This window comes from Colias eurytheme, chromosome 2 (assembly GCF_061535395.1).
Source record: "Colias eurytheme isolate Ceu_HAF_F1 chromosome 2, ilColEury1 Martin Lab GWU primary, whole genome shotgun sequence".
In the NCBI taxonomy this organism is placed as follows: domain Eukaryota; kingdom Metazoa; phylum Arthropoda; class Insecta; order Lepidoptera; family Pieridae; genus Colias; species Colias eurytheme.
In genome coordinates, this window is record NC_142981.1 from 12,590,703 (window position 1) to 12,609,938 (window position 19,236).

A 19,236-nucleotide genomic window follows, 5' to 3' on the forward strand; every position below is an offset into this window, starting at 1 on the left:
ATTTGACAGTTTGGGTGGATTCGTGATTTGGAGTTGGCTTGGCTGAAGACGCTGAAGTTGATCATTCATAAATCATTAAAATTGTAAGCGGCGTCCGTTGTTGTTCAATGTTTGTTGGTTATTTTATTTCATGAATGTACGTTTTGTAATTCAAAGTGAAGTAAACATTATTTGATTAACAAAATGATGCGAAATCCCAAGTTAGAAGAGTTCGAAATAGAAATGAAACCATTAAGAAAAACAGGACGACAAAAGTTTTCAGATTTCGTTTACAATGATGAGACTGGAAAAATTATGGGCAGGACTCCTGAAAGTTGGGGTTCGTATCTTTATTTTACTTTAAGTTTCTAGGTTCTATTTGATAATATTTACTCCGTAAGAATATTCACACGCACCGAGTTCTTTTTTGAAATTATTGTTAATGGGCGTGGCGCCTTTATGTTCAGAACTGAGGCTTTTCTTCATTATAATTTTGAGAAAGTTTTGTGGAAAAGACAAAAAATAATATAACTTGATTAGTTAGTTCATTTATCATCACTTTTTCACACTTTTTCATTCATAAATTGTATACCTAACATTTACAATAACAGTTTATTTCTATGCAATGGGCAATTAAATAAAAATAACTTAATGGTTTTTACTTTTTATCTAATTAATGTCAACATATAAAAATCATTGATTTGTTACATGTTACATGGTTTTATAAAGTCGTCACATAATTATGCTGGCTCTATGATATGCATATTATTATATTTTATATGTAACATTTTATATTTTTTTATAAAAAACTACTTTTAATATAAATTTTTAGATTGATACGAAAATATAAAAGTTGAAAATGTGTAACACTTTCAATACAGTATATATACCAAGTGTCTAGTGTCTACTAAGAAATTTAGCCTCATTAATATTTAAAAATAAAGAAGACTAAATCTTTTCTTAAACTAAAAATATAATTTCAATTTATGCTGCACTAATTCAAGCTGTAGTTAAGAAGCTTTATACCTAAATAATTTAAATTTTTCTCACTAAAAACCTATTTATTTTAAATTTCCCTAAAACCTAGAGTAATAATCATCTTTAAACATTTTCTTTCTACACTAAGTACTTTAAATCAAAATATATGTATATACTAGATTTCTGCCCGCGGCTTCGCCCGCGCAGTCAAAGAAACACCCGCATAGTTCCCGTTCCCATGGGATTTCCGGGATTGCGTCATTTTCCCGGGTTAAAAAGTAGCCTATGTCCTTTCTCGGGTATCAAAATATCTCCATACCAAATTTCATGAAAATTGGTTCAGTAGTTTAGGCGTGATTGAGTAACAGACAGACAGACAGAGTTACTTTCGCATTTATAATATTAGTATGGATGTTACGCAATCGTCAGAAGCCCTAAAGCTGTTTTTATATTGCAGCGGTTAAATCGCGTGCTGAACAAATATGAGGGTTAGTCTGTAATCTGAAACCTCTTACAGTCAGGTGTCAAGCAGGCTTAAGCATTAATCTTTAAAATATATTGCCCTTGGTATAAAAATTCATAGGAATATAGGCTACTTGGTTTGATTTGATAGAATAAGATTAAACTAGGTTATGCTAATCTTCACTCTTGTGTATTATTTTGTATGACATTCAATAATTTATTTGATCAGAAATTGATTGTAAAAGCCTTAAAAACTATGTTTTTAAATTACTCATGCCATAGTGTAGGTATATAAAGCCTTCATAGATAAATCAACAGTTTTTGATTATGGACTTTCGGATCACAAGGCAATAAATATCCAATTAAACTCAGACTATACACTAAAACATTTGAATAAAATATGGTACACAAATAAACGAATATTTAATAATAATAAAATTACTCTTTTCAAAAATTCATTACAAAAAATCAATTGGGAAGAAATTATACTAAAAGATGAAGAACTGAACGTAAATTATAAAACTTTTACTAAAATTATATCTGATTTGTTAAATAAATATATACCTATACAAAAAATAAAAATGCAAAATAAACCGTCAAAAGGATGGTTAACAAAAGGACTTAGAATTTCATGCATACACAAAAGATCATTAAGAATTATTTTAAATCATACCAAAGATATAACTATAAAAAAATACTATAAAAAATTTAGTAAAATTTTACAAAAGAGTGTAAAACTATCAAAACGACAAGACTATATTAAAAAAATGGAAAAATCCGATAACAAAATAAAAACAATGTGGAATATTATAAATACAAAAACAGGTAAAACTAAAAAAATAAAGCATGACAATATTACACTTAACCTAAACAACGACCATATAAAATGTCCCGCGACCGTATGTAACATATTCAACGAATATTTTGCCACCGTGGGCGAAAGCCCCGCCTCGCAAAGTGTAAAAGCAATCGGACGGCCCGTAATAAACGCACCCATGTGCTCTTTATATTTAAGTCCTGTCAATATAACAGAAATAAAAAAAATTATCAATGTGATTAAAAATAAGCACAGTTGCGGAGTGGACGATATCCCACCGATATTACTGAAGCACTGTGTAGAAGAGCTTTCAACTCCGCTGATGTTGTTGGTCAATCAGAGCTTCCAGGAAGGCAAATTTCCGGACGATCTAAAAATCGCACTGGTAAAGCCAATCCATAAGAAAGGCGATACACACACTCCAAGTAACTATAGACCGATTGCCATACTACCAACATTCTCAAAAGTTTTCGAGAAGGCCATGTGCAATCGGGTATATGACTTTCTTGAGAAATTTAACGTCTTGGATGAATGCCAAAATGGATTTAGGAAGTCGAGATCAACAACATTAGCCGTATACAAATATGTCCAGGGAGCACTCCAACACCTAAACGACAAGGAGCGTGTGTTGGGATTGCTGCTGGACATGACGAAAGCGTACGATAAAGTACAGTATCGTATCCTTCTCAACAAACTGTACGGCTCGGGAATTAGAGGACCAGCTCACTCGTGGTTCCAATCATATTTATATCGTCGAACACAGATTGTTCAGATACAATATAGTGACGAAGGGAATAATACAATACAATCTATCAGATCATCCGCTAGGGAGTTAACATGTTCTATTCCCCAAGGAAGTGTATTGGGCTGCGTCCTCTTTCTGATCTACATTAATGATCTTCCGAAAATACTCGATCGAAATGAAACTATGCCCATACTTTTTGCGGATGATATGTCCGTATTAATAAAATGCAAAAGTCCAGATAATCCGAATCCAGTAATCGAATCTACACTCCATACAATAACAAATTGGCTAAAAGACCACAACTTAGAAATAAACCTTAATAAAACTAAAATAATTCAATTCAAAACTTATAAAAGTCCATCTCTTGCCATAAATATAAAATATCAAAATACACCATTAGAAGAAGTAGACACGTTTAACTTGCTTGGCATAAACATAGATACACATATAAATTGGAAAACACATATTGAATATTTAAAATCTAAGTTGTCGAAATTTACCTATGCCCTATTCCAGATAAAACATAGCACAAATATACACACCGCTTTATCTGCATATTACGGGTACGCCTACTCATGGCTAAGATATGGTGTGATGTTATGGGGAAACAGCGTCGATGCTAATGATGTATTTAAAATGCAGAAGAAGTGCGTGAGAATCTTAGCTCAAATAAAAAACACAGAAAGTTGTAAACCACATTTTAGAAAATATAACATATTAACATTACCATCGATATATATACATGAAATTTGCACATTTGTCTATAAAAATATTAATACATTTTCACGAGTCGAGGATCACCACGAAGTAAATACGCGCTTTAAAAATAGATTACACCTACCATTCTCAAGAATCAAAATGTTAAATCAAAGCCCCTATCACATGGCTATAAAAATTTATAACAAACTTCCTGACCAAATTAAAAACCAAAAAACTATTTATTCTTTTAACAAACAACTAAAGCTCCTTTTAATCCAAAAATGCTTTTATTCAATAAATGAATATTTCGAAGCTAAACTACGCCAAACTTGAATTTTCGTGTTGTTAAGTTCTTCCTATCTCAAATTATTATATGTAACTGAAACTAACAAAAATAAATTATACTTACCTAACTATCTAAACCTACTGAATCAATCACTCTATCTGTTAAGAAATCGCATTGAGGTCCGTTGCGTGGCTCTAAAGAGTTAAGCATACATAGGTACATAGAAGGCGACTTTGTTTTATACTAAAAGTGAAGTAGTGAAGCTTCATTCCTAGAGTTTTTAAAAATAATAGAATAAATTTATAATATTGTTTTGTCGTCTTCATGTCTTAAGATTTTAATTTCGTTCTTTTTATATTGTCTAATTATTAAGTGCGCGTAGGTGCAAAATGCAAATCTTTATATTATGTATTAGTATTGAATTAACAGAAAACTTAACTTTAATATAATATGACCTATTGTATTGCAATATCTGTATAAGATTGCTAATATGTATGTATAAATGTATTGGTATGCAATAAATGATTTGAATTTGAATTTGAATTATCTATATATATAATAAAACTAAGTCGATAAAATGTGCGTGCCGATAAAACTTAAAAAGGAGTCCCGACACGATAAAGGGACTTATGTGGTGTGATAGCCCTTTATCCCCCCTCGAACAAGAAAGTTCCCGTTTTAATCTAAAGGCCATGTTTTTAAAGATATAAGGGACTTTCCGACCCTTCAACTTGGAAATTAAGTGCAGTGGCGCCATCTGTTATCGAATATTTGAACTTCGGAGACTATATTACACTCCAATAGACATAGTGTATAGTCTCCATAGTTGTGAGCCATTGCAGCATGTGTAGTAGTGGCGCGAAATTTAAAATTCCGATTTCAATAAAATCTTAAATTTAAATTTTGTGTATTTATACGTCATTATTTAACGTATATTTTGGAGTTAAAGTGACATAATTTTAGTTATCCAAATTAATTCTCAAAATATTTAAAAATTTAGGTTTTTAAATTTCGCGCCTTTACTACATACGCTACCGCTACAGAAGCTAGAAAGTTCCCGTTTTAATCTAAGGGCGTGTTTCTAAAGATATAAGGAACTTTCCAACCCTACATAGTGGCGCCATCTGTTATCGAATATTTGAACTTCATTCAGGACAACGATTGTTTAGGTTGCATTTCCAAAAGCGTTGCGAGCAATTGTAGCATGTGTAGTAGTGACACGAAATTATTTTAAAATTCCAATTTCAATAAAGTCTTAAATTTAATTTGTTGCTATAATAAAGTTATTAAATTTTGTGTATTTGTACGTCATTAGCTAACTTATATTTTGGAGTTAAAGCGACATTTAGTTATCCAAATTAGTTCTCAAAACATTAAAAAATTTAGGTTTTAAAATTTCGCGCTTTTAGTACAAATGCTACCGCTATAGAACCTTTTATTATGGCGGACGATAGTGACCAGAATACTCTAGAAGGTGTGAGAGGGAAAATATTTTCAACTTTTCTCGAATATTCTAGAGCCTAGGCTCTCTGAATATATAAGAGCCCGGTGTCGCTCACCAGAGTTAGTTTAATTTGAACAGCGAAACGAGCGATTTCAAAACGAAAAGAAGAGAAGTTATCTGTGAGCCTTTATTTAGAAGTATCACGTGTGAGTATTTTTAATAGTGTGTTTAATTAACTCTCGATTTTGAAACGAAATAGAAAAAAGTTATTTGTGGGTTTTTTTCGTGAAATTTCCCTATAATATTAACAACATGTAACCCATCAAACCCAAAACAGCTATGGGACTCTTTCAAAAGGAGTATGAGTGATGATATATTGTACCAAGTCCGACAAGCTAATCCTGAACTGACTATAGAATTCAATGACGAGATCTTCAATGAAACACTCATTCCCTTAGAAGATAAATGTTTAGCAATAAATAATCAAGCCTAAGTAGAACTTGGAATGCCAGCACCACAAAGAAATGCTTTTAGTGTGCTAAACTACGAAATTATGAAGGAAAAAAGTTACAACATCAATGAACTACTTGAATACATTGCTCACAACTCTCAATGACAATAAAAAAAAAGTTTACGACGTTATAATGAGCCGGATAAATAACAATATTGGTGGAATTATTTACTTGGACGCACCAGGAGGCACCGGTAAAACGTTTCTCATAAATCTAATACTGGCGGAAATACGTGCTAAAAAACTCATCGCACTGGCACTAGCATCATCTGGCATTGCAGCCACACTTATGGAAGGAGGACGATCTGCCCATTCTGCCTTACAAATACCATTGAATATAGCCGAACAACAATTCCCGGTATGTAAAATTTCAGGAAAATCTGGACGTGGTCAAATTCTAAAACAAGCTAAAATTTTCATCTGGGATGAATGCACCATGGCCCATAAAAAATTTATAGAAGCCATGGACAAAACATTACAAGAATTGCGAAAAAACTCTGAAATAATGGGAGGAGCTCTACTCATACTCTCAGGTGATTTTCGACAAACACTTCCAGTTATTCCCAAGACAACATCAGCAGACGAGATCAATGCATGCTTGAAAAAATCACATCTCTGGCCACAAGTCCAAATACTGCAATTAACAAAAAACATGAGAGTTGAATTATCAAGAGATGAAACAACAGCACAATTTGCTAAAATACTTTTACAAATCGGCGAAGGTACATATCCTACTGACCAAACGACCGGCCTCATTGAACTTAATAGTGATTTCTGTAATATAACCACTACTGAAGACGAACTAATCGACAAAATTTATCCAAATATTATTCAGAACTATACTAATGCAGAGTGGTTATTTCAAAGAGCAATTTTGGCCACTAAAAATAATATCGTTGACGATATCAATTTTAATATTCTGAAGAAAATTCCTGGTGAAGAGAAAATATATAAATCGATCGACACGATGGTATCTATTGAAGAAAGTGTCAACTTCCCCACTGAATTTCTAAACTCTTTACAAGTACCAGGAATGCCATTACACTAGGCCTTCGTCTGAAAATTGGAACTCCAATCATACTACTCAGAAATCTCAACTCCCCAAAATTATGTAATGGAACTAGAATGATCGTAAAACAGCTATCGAATAATATCATTGAAGCTGAACTTATTTCTGGAAAGACCAAAGGACAGACAGTATTTATACCTAGAATACCACTGATCTCTTCGGAATTGCCATTTCAATTTAAAAGACTGTAGTTTCCAATAAAATTAGCCTTTAGTTTTACAATTAACAAAGCGCAAGGATAAACTTTAAAATATTGTGGCATTAACCTCAAAGAATCCTGCTTCTCTCACGGTCAGCTATATGTAGCTTGCTCAAGAGTAGGAAATCCGAAAAATTTATGTATATATATACTCCGGACAATAAAATGAAAAATGTTGTTTATAAACAAGTATTATAAATAATGAGAAAACGTTTTCAATAAACTTTTTTTTTACTTTTTACGTCATAGTTTATTTTTTTATTTCGACTCTACCACGTCATCTCATATCAACTCCCGGGCGAAGCCGGGTTTTTTAGCTAGTATTTAAAAAAAAACAAGGCAGTTTACTGAAAACAGTAACATAAATTATTGTGGATTACGGATTACTCTGTGGCTTTGATTGAAAACTATGTTTTATATTATTTTGGTTAGGCAATAATATTTCTGTGTTACTTTTTAGCCAATTCTTATTTTCGTGATTGTTTTAAAAATTAGTTTACCTGTTGAGACACACAAAGTTTATAATTGATTTAAGTCAGAGTACACAATAAAATTATTATTTCTCTCTCTTATAGGAAAGATCATCCTCTTCTACCTAATATTCTATGCAGCGCTCATAGCTCTATTCTCCATATGCATGGTGACATTTTTACAACAATTCATCAACCCAAGAGTGCCGAGGTTACAACAAGATGGTGGACTCATCGGTACAAGCCCTGGGCTCGGCTTCCGTCCATTGCCTGAAGATGTAAGAAGTACCCTTATATGGTATAAGGGTACAGGGTACGACAGCTACAGGTTTTGGGAGGATCAGCTTATTGACTTTTTATCTGGTAAGTGATAAGGAAGCGATGTTAGGCCCATAGCACATGGCGTATTTTAAACGCGCAGGCGAAGCGCGTATTAGGTATGTGCGTCTTCGGTGCCGTTGACGCTATATTTGTTTTTTTTTCGTTTTAAATTAAGTACTAAAGCCGACGTAAGCAGTGTTGACTGAACTGACTGGGAGAGTCTCTGAACAAAACGCAAAGGCGAGCGACTACAGCGCGTATACGCAAAGCAAACGCACTTTTCGAGCAATGATCACCCCATGTGCCTAGGTTACAAGGTTGCGTTCAAATCTCGCTTGAAGCTCCTTTACCATGTAGCCTGCGCCTATAAAATACGCTGTGTGCTAAGCCTTTGTATAGTGTTAAATTCTTGTAACTATTGATGTTTATTTGGCAACCCAGTGCTTTGATACTTCTAATCTTAAGTTAAAAAATATATTTTTCGCCATAATATGTAACTTTTTTACTAGTTTCTTTATTATTCATATAATATGTAATATGATGAAACCATTTCAATTATAATACTTAAATGCACAACTCAAAGTTAAGTGGCTTACAATGTTTATAATGCAATATACTAAGCTAACATTAATAGGTATTTATTTATTTAAAAATAGTCCAACTTGGCAACATTATATGAATGGGACTTAACTTGTAATCTACTTATGTCTAGGTCAGAAATAATTATCTCAATGGCAAATGTTAAAGATAAGCTCTTAAAGACTTGTTACTATACTATCAATACAATTAAATAAGATTGACTGACCATATTTAATGTGAAAATAAAAGTACATATATGTATTCATAATTTTGTATCTGGACTATAATGACTGTACTGAGTAATCTCTGACCTGCCTGAATAGATGGATCCATTTTAAAGGGTTATCAATAAAATTGATATTGTCAAAATAACTAATGCACATTCTGGTTATAAAAAAAAATTCTTCTAACTCAACAAGAATTTTAACAAAAAGCGTGTTCGAACCTCTAAAGAACCTAGTTCATACCATTTTCTCATTTGTAACATACAATATTATAACATTTTCAGTTTACAAGAAGAAAGGTCAAACAGCGGGCGCCGGTCAGAACATATTCAACTGCGACTTCCGTAACCTCCCACCGCCTGGGAAAGTGTGCGATGTGGACATACGAGGTTTCGAACCCTGTACTGAAGAAAACCACTTCTCGTACCACAAGTCGTCGCCGTGTATCTTCTTGAAGCTTAACAAGTATGTGCCTTAATGAATAAAAAAAAATCGTGTAAAAAAAATTTGGCAAAATCCGCTATATTTTTCAATTTTTGTAAAATGCTTACACTATTTGAAAATAAAATATTCATATTTTACCAACCCATATTATGATCTATCAGAGTATTCAACCATTTTTTCATATCTTTGCAACATTTTTCATTTATTGATGAAAAAGGTTTCTTCGGAGTTCGGTAATCATGAAAATCATATACAAAAATTATTATTTTGTTGAACCAAGAAGTAGTTATTGAATATGTCCCTTTTAATAAACTCAGCTCTATGATTTTAAAGAAGGCAATGATTAAATTGAATACTAACATATTAGTGTTAAATAAATTAATAAAAAGTAAAGAATATTGTCATAAGAAGCGCCCTCTATGGACACAACTGGAACTAAGAACGTTACCAAAGTGTGCATTTGTGTTTAGAAAAGCAGCCACTAGATGTCGCCACGAGTGCAAAGCGGTTTTGTAGAACGCGCTATAGAAATTTTTTTTGAAACACGTAAATACCCCTGAAACCGTAGCGAATTCATACTTACCTGGCGTAGGGGACACCGTGATCAGGAAGGCGGTTCCCCCAGAGCGAGGCCCCGCCATTGCACTGCGGCGGGGTTGACCTCTGCGATTATCCCTAATGTGGATAACTCGGACGCGTTATTTTTGGTAGTGGGGACTGCGTACGCGCCGTCCCCCATATAATAAATATGTGATTAGAAAATCAAAATAAAGGCTGATTTCTGAATTGAGATTTGAGAATTATTTTGATTTATAATTCTTTATTGGTAGATCGTTCGAAGTTCTTTCAAAGCAACAATCTTGTAAATTAATATTATGAAAGGTGAAGAGGTTCAGAAATATTAACTTCTATTTCTATTAAATCTAATGGGGAAATCTATGTAGTTGTAGTATTATATAATATATTAGTGTGAATTCATAAAAAACAACTCGAATTTATATGAAATACTTCTCTGAAATTTTATAAGCAAGATTTTATATAAATTACTAGCTGTGCTCCGCGGTTTTACCCGCAGTATTAGTATAAATTATAATAAATTTCTAGAATATTCGGATGGCGACCGGAATTCTACAACGATACGAACAACCTTCCACTGAGTATGCCTCCAGAGTTACAGAGCAGTATAAAGAATATCACTGGATATAATAGAGATGCAGTAAGTATATTATGATAATTATTAATTATTATTGAAGTGAAAATTTCAAGGTCGCGTCATGGCAATACCGTCACGTCATGGAGGAAGGCGACGATTGTGGTATCTTTGAATCGTGCCATACAATTTTCACTTCTGACACGTGCTCGGCACACACTCTTTGATGGATTTAATTGATAACCAAAGTTTCAAGATTTGTTCATACAAATAGGTATCTTTGATGTTATATTTTTTAAATATCCCATTACGAAATTTAATAAATCATAAAGTTAAACTTAATACATATATGAATTACTACCTAGTTAAAAAAAATCAGTATGGCTACCAATCTACTACATGTAATAATTATTTATTAATAATTTACTATACAATAATAGAATAATCTACTGCCCATAGGATAAACGCATAAATGATCCATTGAAATGTTACATTTTTTAGCCCTAACCTTGCATTTTTTAGAGGACGCAATTTTATTTTTTTGATGTGTAGGGGTGGTCAGTGTGAAGCTATCACCAAGTTTGTGGGGTCGCCACCCTTGTCCCACGGCCGCCATCTTGAAAATAGCGGTTGAAATGGTTTTTACGATATATCTCTTAAACTATTTATTTGATAAAAAAAATTTGTTTACATTATTTGTTGCAAATTAAATTCTCTACAACTTTGGTCAAGTAACTTTTAGTCGTAGAACTATAAATAAAAAAGTTATAAGCGAAAATGTTCAGCGAAATGTCCTCTAAAAAATGCAACCCCAAATGTAACTTTTCAATGGACCAAAAATAAATTACTTCAATTGCCATTCTATACCACTAAAAATATTTTCTTCCAGGCTAACATGATATGGGTGTCGTGTCAAGGCGAAACCCCAACAGACCAGGAGAACATCGGACCGATCACATATTTACCGTATCCAGGGTTCCCGGGTTATTTCTACCCGTACAATAATGCCGAAGGGTATCTGAGTCCCTTGGTAGCCGTGCATCTACAAAGCCCTGCGAGTGAGTACATAAGGGAAAATTATTTCAATATTAAAATTATGATATAAGTACATAAATTAACTTTGTTCACAATCATCATTCCTATACTGTTTTTAGTAACAAATCTGAAAAAATCACATCTTTAATTTGACATTTATATCTAATTTAAAGCAAAAAGGGTTAAAAGATGCGGAATTTGAACTTATAACGTTTTATACCACACTAGCTGCTCCCCGCGGTTTCACTCGCATTGCTCCGCTCCTGTTGGTTTTAGCGTGATGATATATCCATATATAATCTTCCTCGCCTATAACCTTCCACGATAAATGGGCTATCTAACACCGAAACAATTTTTCAAATCGGACCAGTAGTTCCCGAGATTAGCGCGTTCAAACAAACAAACAAACTCTTCAGGTTTATAATATTAGTATAGATTAGATCTGATCTTTGAAACCTCAATGCTAAGTAGGTTAAACATTACTTTTATTATTTCTCTTTTAAATATCTATAGGAACACTCCGCACAGTCTACCAGAAGCTTGAAACAACATATTATTATAATTTTAATTTATTTCAACACATAAGAAATTAATTTGCTTTACAATTGAAATTTAATAAAAAAATGTATGTTTGTTTCAGCCGGTATAGTCATTAACATAGAATGTCGCGCGTGGGCCAGAAATATAAAATACGACAGAAGAGAGAAGCTGGGAGTCGTCCATTTTGAACTCATGATCGAGTAGACTGTTATATACCTCCATGACATTCGGTCTTTTCAGTAGACCGCGGTCTTAGTAGACCAACAGAATGATCCTATTTTTATAGGTATTTTAGTTAAATATTTAGCAATAGGTTTGACATGAAGGATATTTTTTTCGAATCTCGTGTTGGTCTTTTCAGTAGAATATGTTTGTGCTTATATGATATTTTTATTTTATCATTATGTATTTATATAAGTAGTGTGACTTTTATCAAAAGACCTCAGTAGACCAAGTGAAGCCCAGTAGACTAACGAATCTCAATAACTTCTACAAATTAGACATTTTATATTATCAATGTAATTAATGATGAAGATGATCTGAATTTTTCTGCTGAATTTACGTAAGTATAATGATTTTTTATATTTTTTTTTTTATATACTATTTTACAAAAAAGTTTTTTTGTATTTGCATTTTCCGAATTCAAAATAGCCGCCAAAAATGTTTTTTTTTTCAACATTTTTCATGACAGTGTATATTTTTTATATTACAAGGAATCTTTTTCAATCGGCAACTTACAATGACGCGGACGATATCTCATATTATATAATTTTTTACTTTTATTTTTCTAATGACGTATAAGAATGGCTGCTATATTTTTAGTTATAATAACAGACTCGAGTGAATTTATAACATAATCCGTCCAGATTATTGTGCATCTAATGAAATAAGTTATATAAATTTACAATATTAACTAACAATAATTATTATTATGTAGTTAATCCCACCTACTGATTTGAAAGCGGGAAGACTGAACAATTAACACCTTTATATTTTGGTAAAAAGTCTCATTTTTACTGAAGTATATCTGGAGTACACAGGTTTTTTACAATGCAGTTAATACCGACAAAATAGAGAGTCTTATTCATATTTTATACACTAAAGAACATGTATTGTAAAACTTGTCTAGTGACTTATTACAATTTAATAATATTTTTTAACAAAAAACAAGTTAATTGTATGAATTAACATACTTTTTATTCCCCTTTTTCAATCTCATAGGGGACGATTTTTTGAAAATGTATCATTCCATGTGGATAAATTTTTTTACTACATATTTATTAAAAATAAAATAAGTAGCTAACTGCGGTACTTATTCTTTATACCTACTTATATTAATGCATTTAATAAATCATTACCGTATGGCGTGAATATTGCCGGATTTAAACCCTTTTTTTGTTTGATGTTTGTACTTAGAATAAGAGTAATTGTATCCGTCCAAATGTATTTGAACATGTGTGCCTGATTTTTTTGATAATAAAATTATTTGTATAATATATTGTTTTATTTTTAAAAACAGATACATCGTATGCATAAACGAATTATGCCTTTTGCCTTTGATATTTAAGAACATAATAGAGACACTTACAACATATAAATAAGTAATAGTAAAATTTCGAGTCGAAAGAAAAAAAAGTTAAAGCAAAGTCAAGCTTATTGACATAACTGTAAGGTGCTATAACTTTAATGTTCATCTTATTGTTATTTTAACGTTCATCATGACTTGTCAATCTAGGGTTATATCTTCAATAGCTGTTATTTTTTATTGAAGGGTGTTGTTAAAAAAATGATTTTGTAATAAGAAACAATTTATTATTGAACAATATTGAAAAAATATTTGGTTCATAGTGCGATTTTTGTAGACAAAAATGAAATTGAAAAAATGCGATCGAAGTGTTTTGTGTTGAGGTAATAATTTTTTTTCATTACGCGGCGCACCGAAATGATACAATAACTGATTTACTATAAACTAACTTGTCTAATTACTAAAGCCTTCAATGTAAACAGTAGTCTTCATTATGTATGATCACGACATAGCATATATATTGTATACATAATATGTAGTTACTCAAATTAAAAATTTACATTGTAACTATTTCGATACGATTTTGTTTTAGAATCTGAAAAGATATAAAACAAAATCGTATCGAAATTGGTTTAGTCGTTAGCGGGTTTCAACTTTCAACACACGAGTAAAGAAAACGTTAATCTGTCGTTTCGCTGTTTGATACAAAATATTTATTAATAAAAAGAATAATAAATATTTGAATAAATGCGACAGTGTATGTTTATTTGTCTTTCTTTCACGTAACACTGTTTGAAAGATCGATTTTTGGTATGATTTTTGTCCCGGAGATAGTTGTAGCCTACAGTAGGCTAGAAAGTGATATACGCTACTTTATACTACGCATCTTATTCTCATGGGGATTTACTTTGACCACACGGGTGAAGTCGCGTTTAAAAGCAAGTGGAATATAATAGAATGATCGCATAGTTTTTGACACAGATTAAACAATACTAATTGGCAAGTCGCATAGCCCACTAGAAAGTCGATGTGTCGACGACCGTAATAATTAATTGAAATTTTAATTAATTTTAAGATAAGTATGTATTTTTATTCTATTTCGATAGTGAAATTTAAAACATGAAGATAACGAATTTTCGCTTCGATTGCATTCATTTGCGGGTGTTAATTACAGTGAATTTTGTGTATAATTATTATAAGTTATTGTAGAGTGCAATGTTTGTTTATTCGTAACTTCACTCAACAATAAGATTAATAAAAATCGCTAGGTACATATTAAAATTCTGTGACTTGGGTTGGAGTATCGGACTATAAAAAATATTCTATCGTAGATATATTTTGTTGAGTGATAAATCATTTGAAAACGTAGTTTTATTATTTTAAAAATCCTTTGTTCATTTCGTCTGTGAACAATGTGTAATAAATTAAGTCGGTGCATGTAAAATTATGCATTCTGAATGCATTACAGTAGCTGTATGAAGAACACCTACTCAATTTGTCCATTCAATTTGTTCATTATTTAGTGTACCTGGTGAAAAACAGTACCCTCCCCGTCCAAGTCGGACAATCTATATTTACACAAATAAAATGTGGGCAGAAATGTGTTGTGTACATCGATCGTTCGCATATGTCATACGATTCCGAACACGTGCGTATGCGCAGACCGCAGCCCGTAGGGCGCAGTTGCGTTCAACCCGCCGAGGATAGCGGACGAGTTTATGAAAAGTTAAATTATAATATATTGTGAAATGGCGGGCAAATCGAACGGTGTTGATTCGTCGGGCTGGGCTAGGGCGCCGCCTGAGGCTGGGCCCCTCTGGCAGAGGGTTTGTAAGGCAATCTACAATCCACAAGAGAAAAGCTTTTTGGGCAGGACGCCGAAGCGATGGGGTGAGTTTGTATTATATAAATCTGGTTTTAATCCCCTTTTGTACCCTAGGCATTGTTCTTTTTGAATAACCTGGATTTACCGTTTGAATGGGTTAAATAATACTATGCGTTTAATTTTGTGTGTACTGCAAATTGTTGTTTGTGTGAAAATGTGTTCAAAGCAAAACATAGTTTAGAAGGGATTAATTTTAAGAGGTTTTTTTTCTATCTGAACAAAATTCATCAAATTTAGCTCAGCAGTTCAGACTTCAGCAGGCAGCTCCTGTAACTTCCTAATCATTTTATTAGTACATAGTTATAGGTTGAGAGTTGTAATTTTGGCTAACAATTTGCATTTACATAGATTAGGTATATGATTACAGTATATTATCCATTGATCAATTGTATTTCGAATGCATTAATTATAGATAAGCGCGCTTTTTTTGTTTGTTTTCGATTACTCGGAAACTATACCGCACACATGGTATGGGAGATGTTTTGGTGATAGGGACGTAAAACTATTATTAACACTCTTTTATTAGCTTCACCTGTGTGTTTGTATGTAACCGACCCCTTTACACTCGATTTTGACCAGTCTATCGTATATTATTGTGAGATACGGACAGATTTAAAATTTAATTCAAACTATGTACACTTATCAAGGATCGTACTTACCTATATGTATTTATTATTAAATTAAATCGCACCGCTTTATTGAATGTTAAATGTAAATACAGTTACATATAAAATAAAAATACCTAAACTAAAAATACTTTTTAGCTTCATCATCATCATCATCAGCCCATATAAGTTCCCACTGCTGGGACACGGGCCTCCTATGAGGGTACTTTTTAGCTTATTCAACTTTAAAACAAATTCAAAGTTTCTCTAGATTCTAAAAGCTGTATATTAGGGGTATGATATTAGCTATCTACGAGAGTCCTGTCAAAATTGGTTAACGATAATTAATTTAAACTCACTTAAAAAATCATATTACAAACAGACATTATTTGAATTATTAATATTTACAATTATTTGAATGAATGAATAAGTTTATTGCCACAACAAGTTTGATACAAAAATGTGGCTAATTTGTCACATTTCGATGTGAAATACTCCCAAAAAAACATTCCCGAAACGCTAATGGCTAATGCAGCCTTTCCCAACCTTTTCCAAAACCCCTAGCGCCACCTTATCATGATCCGCGATTCCCAAAAAAACTTATTCGCATAAGTCAATCTATATTATTATTTTAAAAATTGATTGATTTCTTGCAGTGTTTTTAGTATAATGTCCGGCCGTCAGAATAGTCTGGTCAGGCTTTCGTAATTTTCTTTAGTTGTGACCCCTAGGGGTCCGCGGACTCCATTTTGGAAAACGCTGGTCTAATGCCTAAATCTATCTTTTTACTTCTTATATCATTGATGTCACAGAATCAATTAATAGTGAATATTAATTATCGATAATCACTACATAGTATAAAACAAAGTCGCTTTCCCTGTCCCTATGTCCCTTTGTACGCTTAAATCTTTGAAACTACGCAACGGATTTTGATTCGGTTTTTTTTAATAGATAGAGTGATTCAAGAGGAAGGTTTATATGTATAATAACATCCATTAAATAGTGGAGAAGTACTGTTATTTTTGAGGTTTCTAATGTGATGTCGTAAAAAATTACATTTTTTCCGTTTAAGGCGTTACCCGGCAATTTCGACTATGTTCAACCTCTATAAAGTCTGGTACAACATAAAGCACAATACCGAAAAAAATATATATAAAATAGGATGGTCTTTGATCTTTAATTGCTCGCGAGGACTTTTTTCCAAAGTTAATAGATTTCTAGAAAAAAAATGTGCCGTGGTCATCGATTTTTCCGCAAATCACTACATAGTATAAAACAAAGTCGCTTTCTCTGTCCCTATGTCCCTATGTCCCTATGTATGCTTAAATCTTTAAAACTACGCAACGGATTTTGATGCGGTTTTTTTTAATAGAACGAGTGATTCAAGGGGAAGGTTTTAGTATATAATTTATTAAGTTTTAGACAAAGCGGGCGAAGCCGCGGGCGGTAAGCTAGTACTCTATAAACTTCGTAACCTGCTGACTTAGAGCTCTGAAAATTTTATGTTTAATAAATTATCAGTTACACAACAGTCCCTGACGAGGATTTTTTGTTTCACTGATTGGTATCTTTTTAAATACAAAATGCGAGGAAAAAAGAAGGTGCAGCGGTAGAGGTTTGAGATCCGTCAAGTATGGTCAAGGTTATTATTGCAAACGCAGGCTGAACCCTACGAGTTTTATCAAAATAATGTACTAAGTATTAGGGGAAGTACGGACAAAATGACAGGGTGTTTTGTTTTCCAATCATATTTATTTATTTAATGGCATTATAATCAGTATCAATCGTTTATACTCATCTTAGGTTCATTGACTATCAGTAACACAGTCTAATAATTAAGTAGGATCTATAATAAAATATATAATAATGAAAAATATAACTAATAACAATAACCATTTTGTCCATATAGTATGGACAAAATGACATATAAGATAAGGACATAATGACATACAAATTTTTAAGAGCAAAGTTCACAAATAAATCCTTTGGTCTTCTTTGGGACACCAGCACATGACGCATGAGCCCAAAGGTAACAAGTTATACATCGTAACCAACCTTCACCGGGCTTAGAATTGGAAAAGACTATGGACACTATGGACAAAATGGCATACTGGCATACTATGTCGTTTTGTCCAATTTGTATGTATGTCATTTTGTCCCAATTCACCGAAAAACAAATAAAAATCATAATTCCATAAAATAACTAATGATTTCAATAAACTTAATCGAAATCACTGGATACTAGCGTAGTTTATCGATTTAAATACAAATAATTACAAATAACAACAAATAACTCGCCAGAAAATAGGAAAAAAACACCTGTAAAATAAACTTTTGAAGGCCAGATACAAGTTTGAACTGGTAACTCCGGCGCAACTGTCAGAATGATGCTCAACGTCTGACAGGATTGTAAATATGGCTGCCTCAGATGGCTGCCGTCACGTGATACAGTCGCGGAGACGTAGCTTAAACCCGCCAATTTTGAAATAAGGGGACTATGTCATTTTGTCCATACATGTCGTTTTGTACGTATTTCCCCTATACACACTGAAAAGGTCTACAGAAAAGTCCGCGATGGTATATGTCTATCTCTTATGGATAACCCACAATAACTTTTTTTTGTCATTTACTTTTTACGACAAATAATGGCTAATTTTCGATGCGATTTTAACCAATACAGCATTAATCCTTAACCAATTAAATACCTTGAATACATTGTTCATTTAATATAGATCTATATGGCCCTTTACACCGTATGATTTAAGAGAATATTTTCGAAGATATTACAGATTTAAAAATTGCGGGACGTAGCGTTTGCAGCGCTACAGGCCAGCCGCCCGGCTATCTATTTTATACCCGTGCGAAGCCGGAGCGGGACGCTATGTTTTTAATTTTTATATACAACGTTCACAGTTTTTCTGTAGTGTATTTAGTATCAGCATTGCACCCGTGCGAAGCCGGGGCGGGTCGCTAGTATAAAATATAATGAATCCAACCTGTGCATAAATGTCGGCCAATAAAAAAATATTTATCACCGTTTATTTATTATGTATTGTTTTTAATTTTTATAATCATACGTCATGATTACGTTTTAATTAATGTTTCACACAGTCTCGTGTTTTGTGGAGTAGGTAAGGTAAACTGGAAATAGTTCTAAATTTCTAATTATATTAATCTGTTTGTAAGCATAAGGCAATTATTTAAATTAACATTGTATGTATTTAAACTGTAATATACAGCTGTATATATTACTTATTCAAAGTTCACCT

General features: G+C 32.6%; 2 protein-coding genes and 1 non-coding gene across 3 annotated transcripts in view; all 3 read left to right on the plus strand.

Annotated features, from left to right (window-relative positions):
* Positions 1–57: 57 nt before the first annotated feature.
* Positions 58–12,492, plus strand: LOC149910770 (sodium/potassium-transporting ATPase subunit beta-2-like). Its single transcript, XM_090116614.1, has 6 exons — positions 58–319; positions 7,765–8,022; positions 9,068–9,248; positions 10,332–10,443; positions 11,267–11,435; positions 12,053–12,492. The coding sequence occupies exons 1-6, from the start codon at positions 184–186 to the stop codon at positions 12,154–12,156; spliced, it is 960 nt and encodes a 319-aa protein (XP_089972740.1). The 5' UTR covers positions 58–183; the 3' UTR covers positions 12,157–12,492.
* LOC149910771 (U1 spliceosomal RNA) lies at positions 9,803–9,964 on the plus strand. The gene has a single exon (XR_016458239.1). It is a non-coding gene; the product is annotated as a U1 spliceosomal RNA (small nuclear RNA).
* Positions 12,493–15,115: 2,623 nt separating the features above from the next.
* The window catches only part of LOC149910772 (sodium/potassium-transporting ATPase subunit beta-1-like), a 28,330-nt gene continuing 24,209 nt past the window's right edge, over positions 15,116–19,236 (plus strand). Inside the window, exon 1 of the mRNA XM_090116649.1 lies at positions 15,116–15,367. Coding sequence (XP_089972775.1) covers positions 15,226–15,367 — 142 coding nt within the window. The 5' untranslated portion in view covers positions 15,116–15,225. The remainder of the gene's footprint in view (positions 15,368–19,236) is intronic.

Bases quoted from the DNA above. Each gene is read 5' to 3' on its own strand.
- LOC149910770 (XM_090116614.1), top strand. From the start codon at position 184: ATGATGCGAAATCCCAAGTTAGAAGAGTTCGAAATAGAAATGAAACCA. The intron at 8,023-9,067 runs GTAAGTGATAAG...TAACATTTTCAG, and splicing joins GCTTATTGACTTTTTATCTG to TTTACAAGAAGAAAGGTCAA. The intron at 11,436-12,052 runs GTGAGTACATAA...TGTTTGTTTCAG, and splicing joins GCATCTACAAAGCCCTGCGA to CCGGTATAGTCATTAACATA.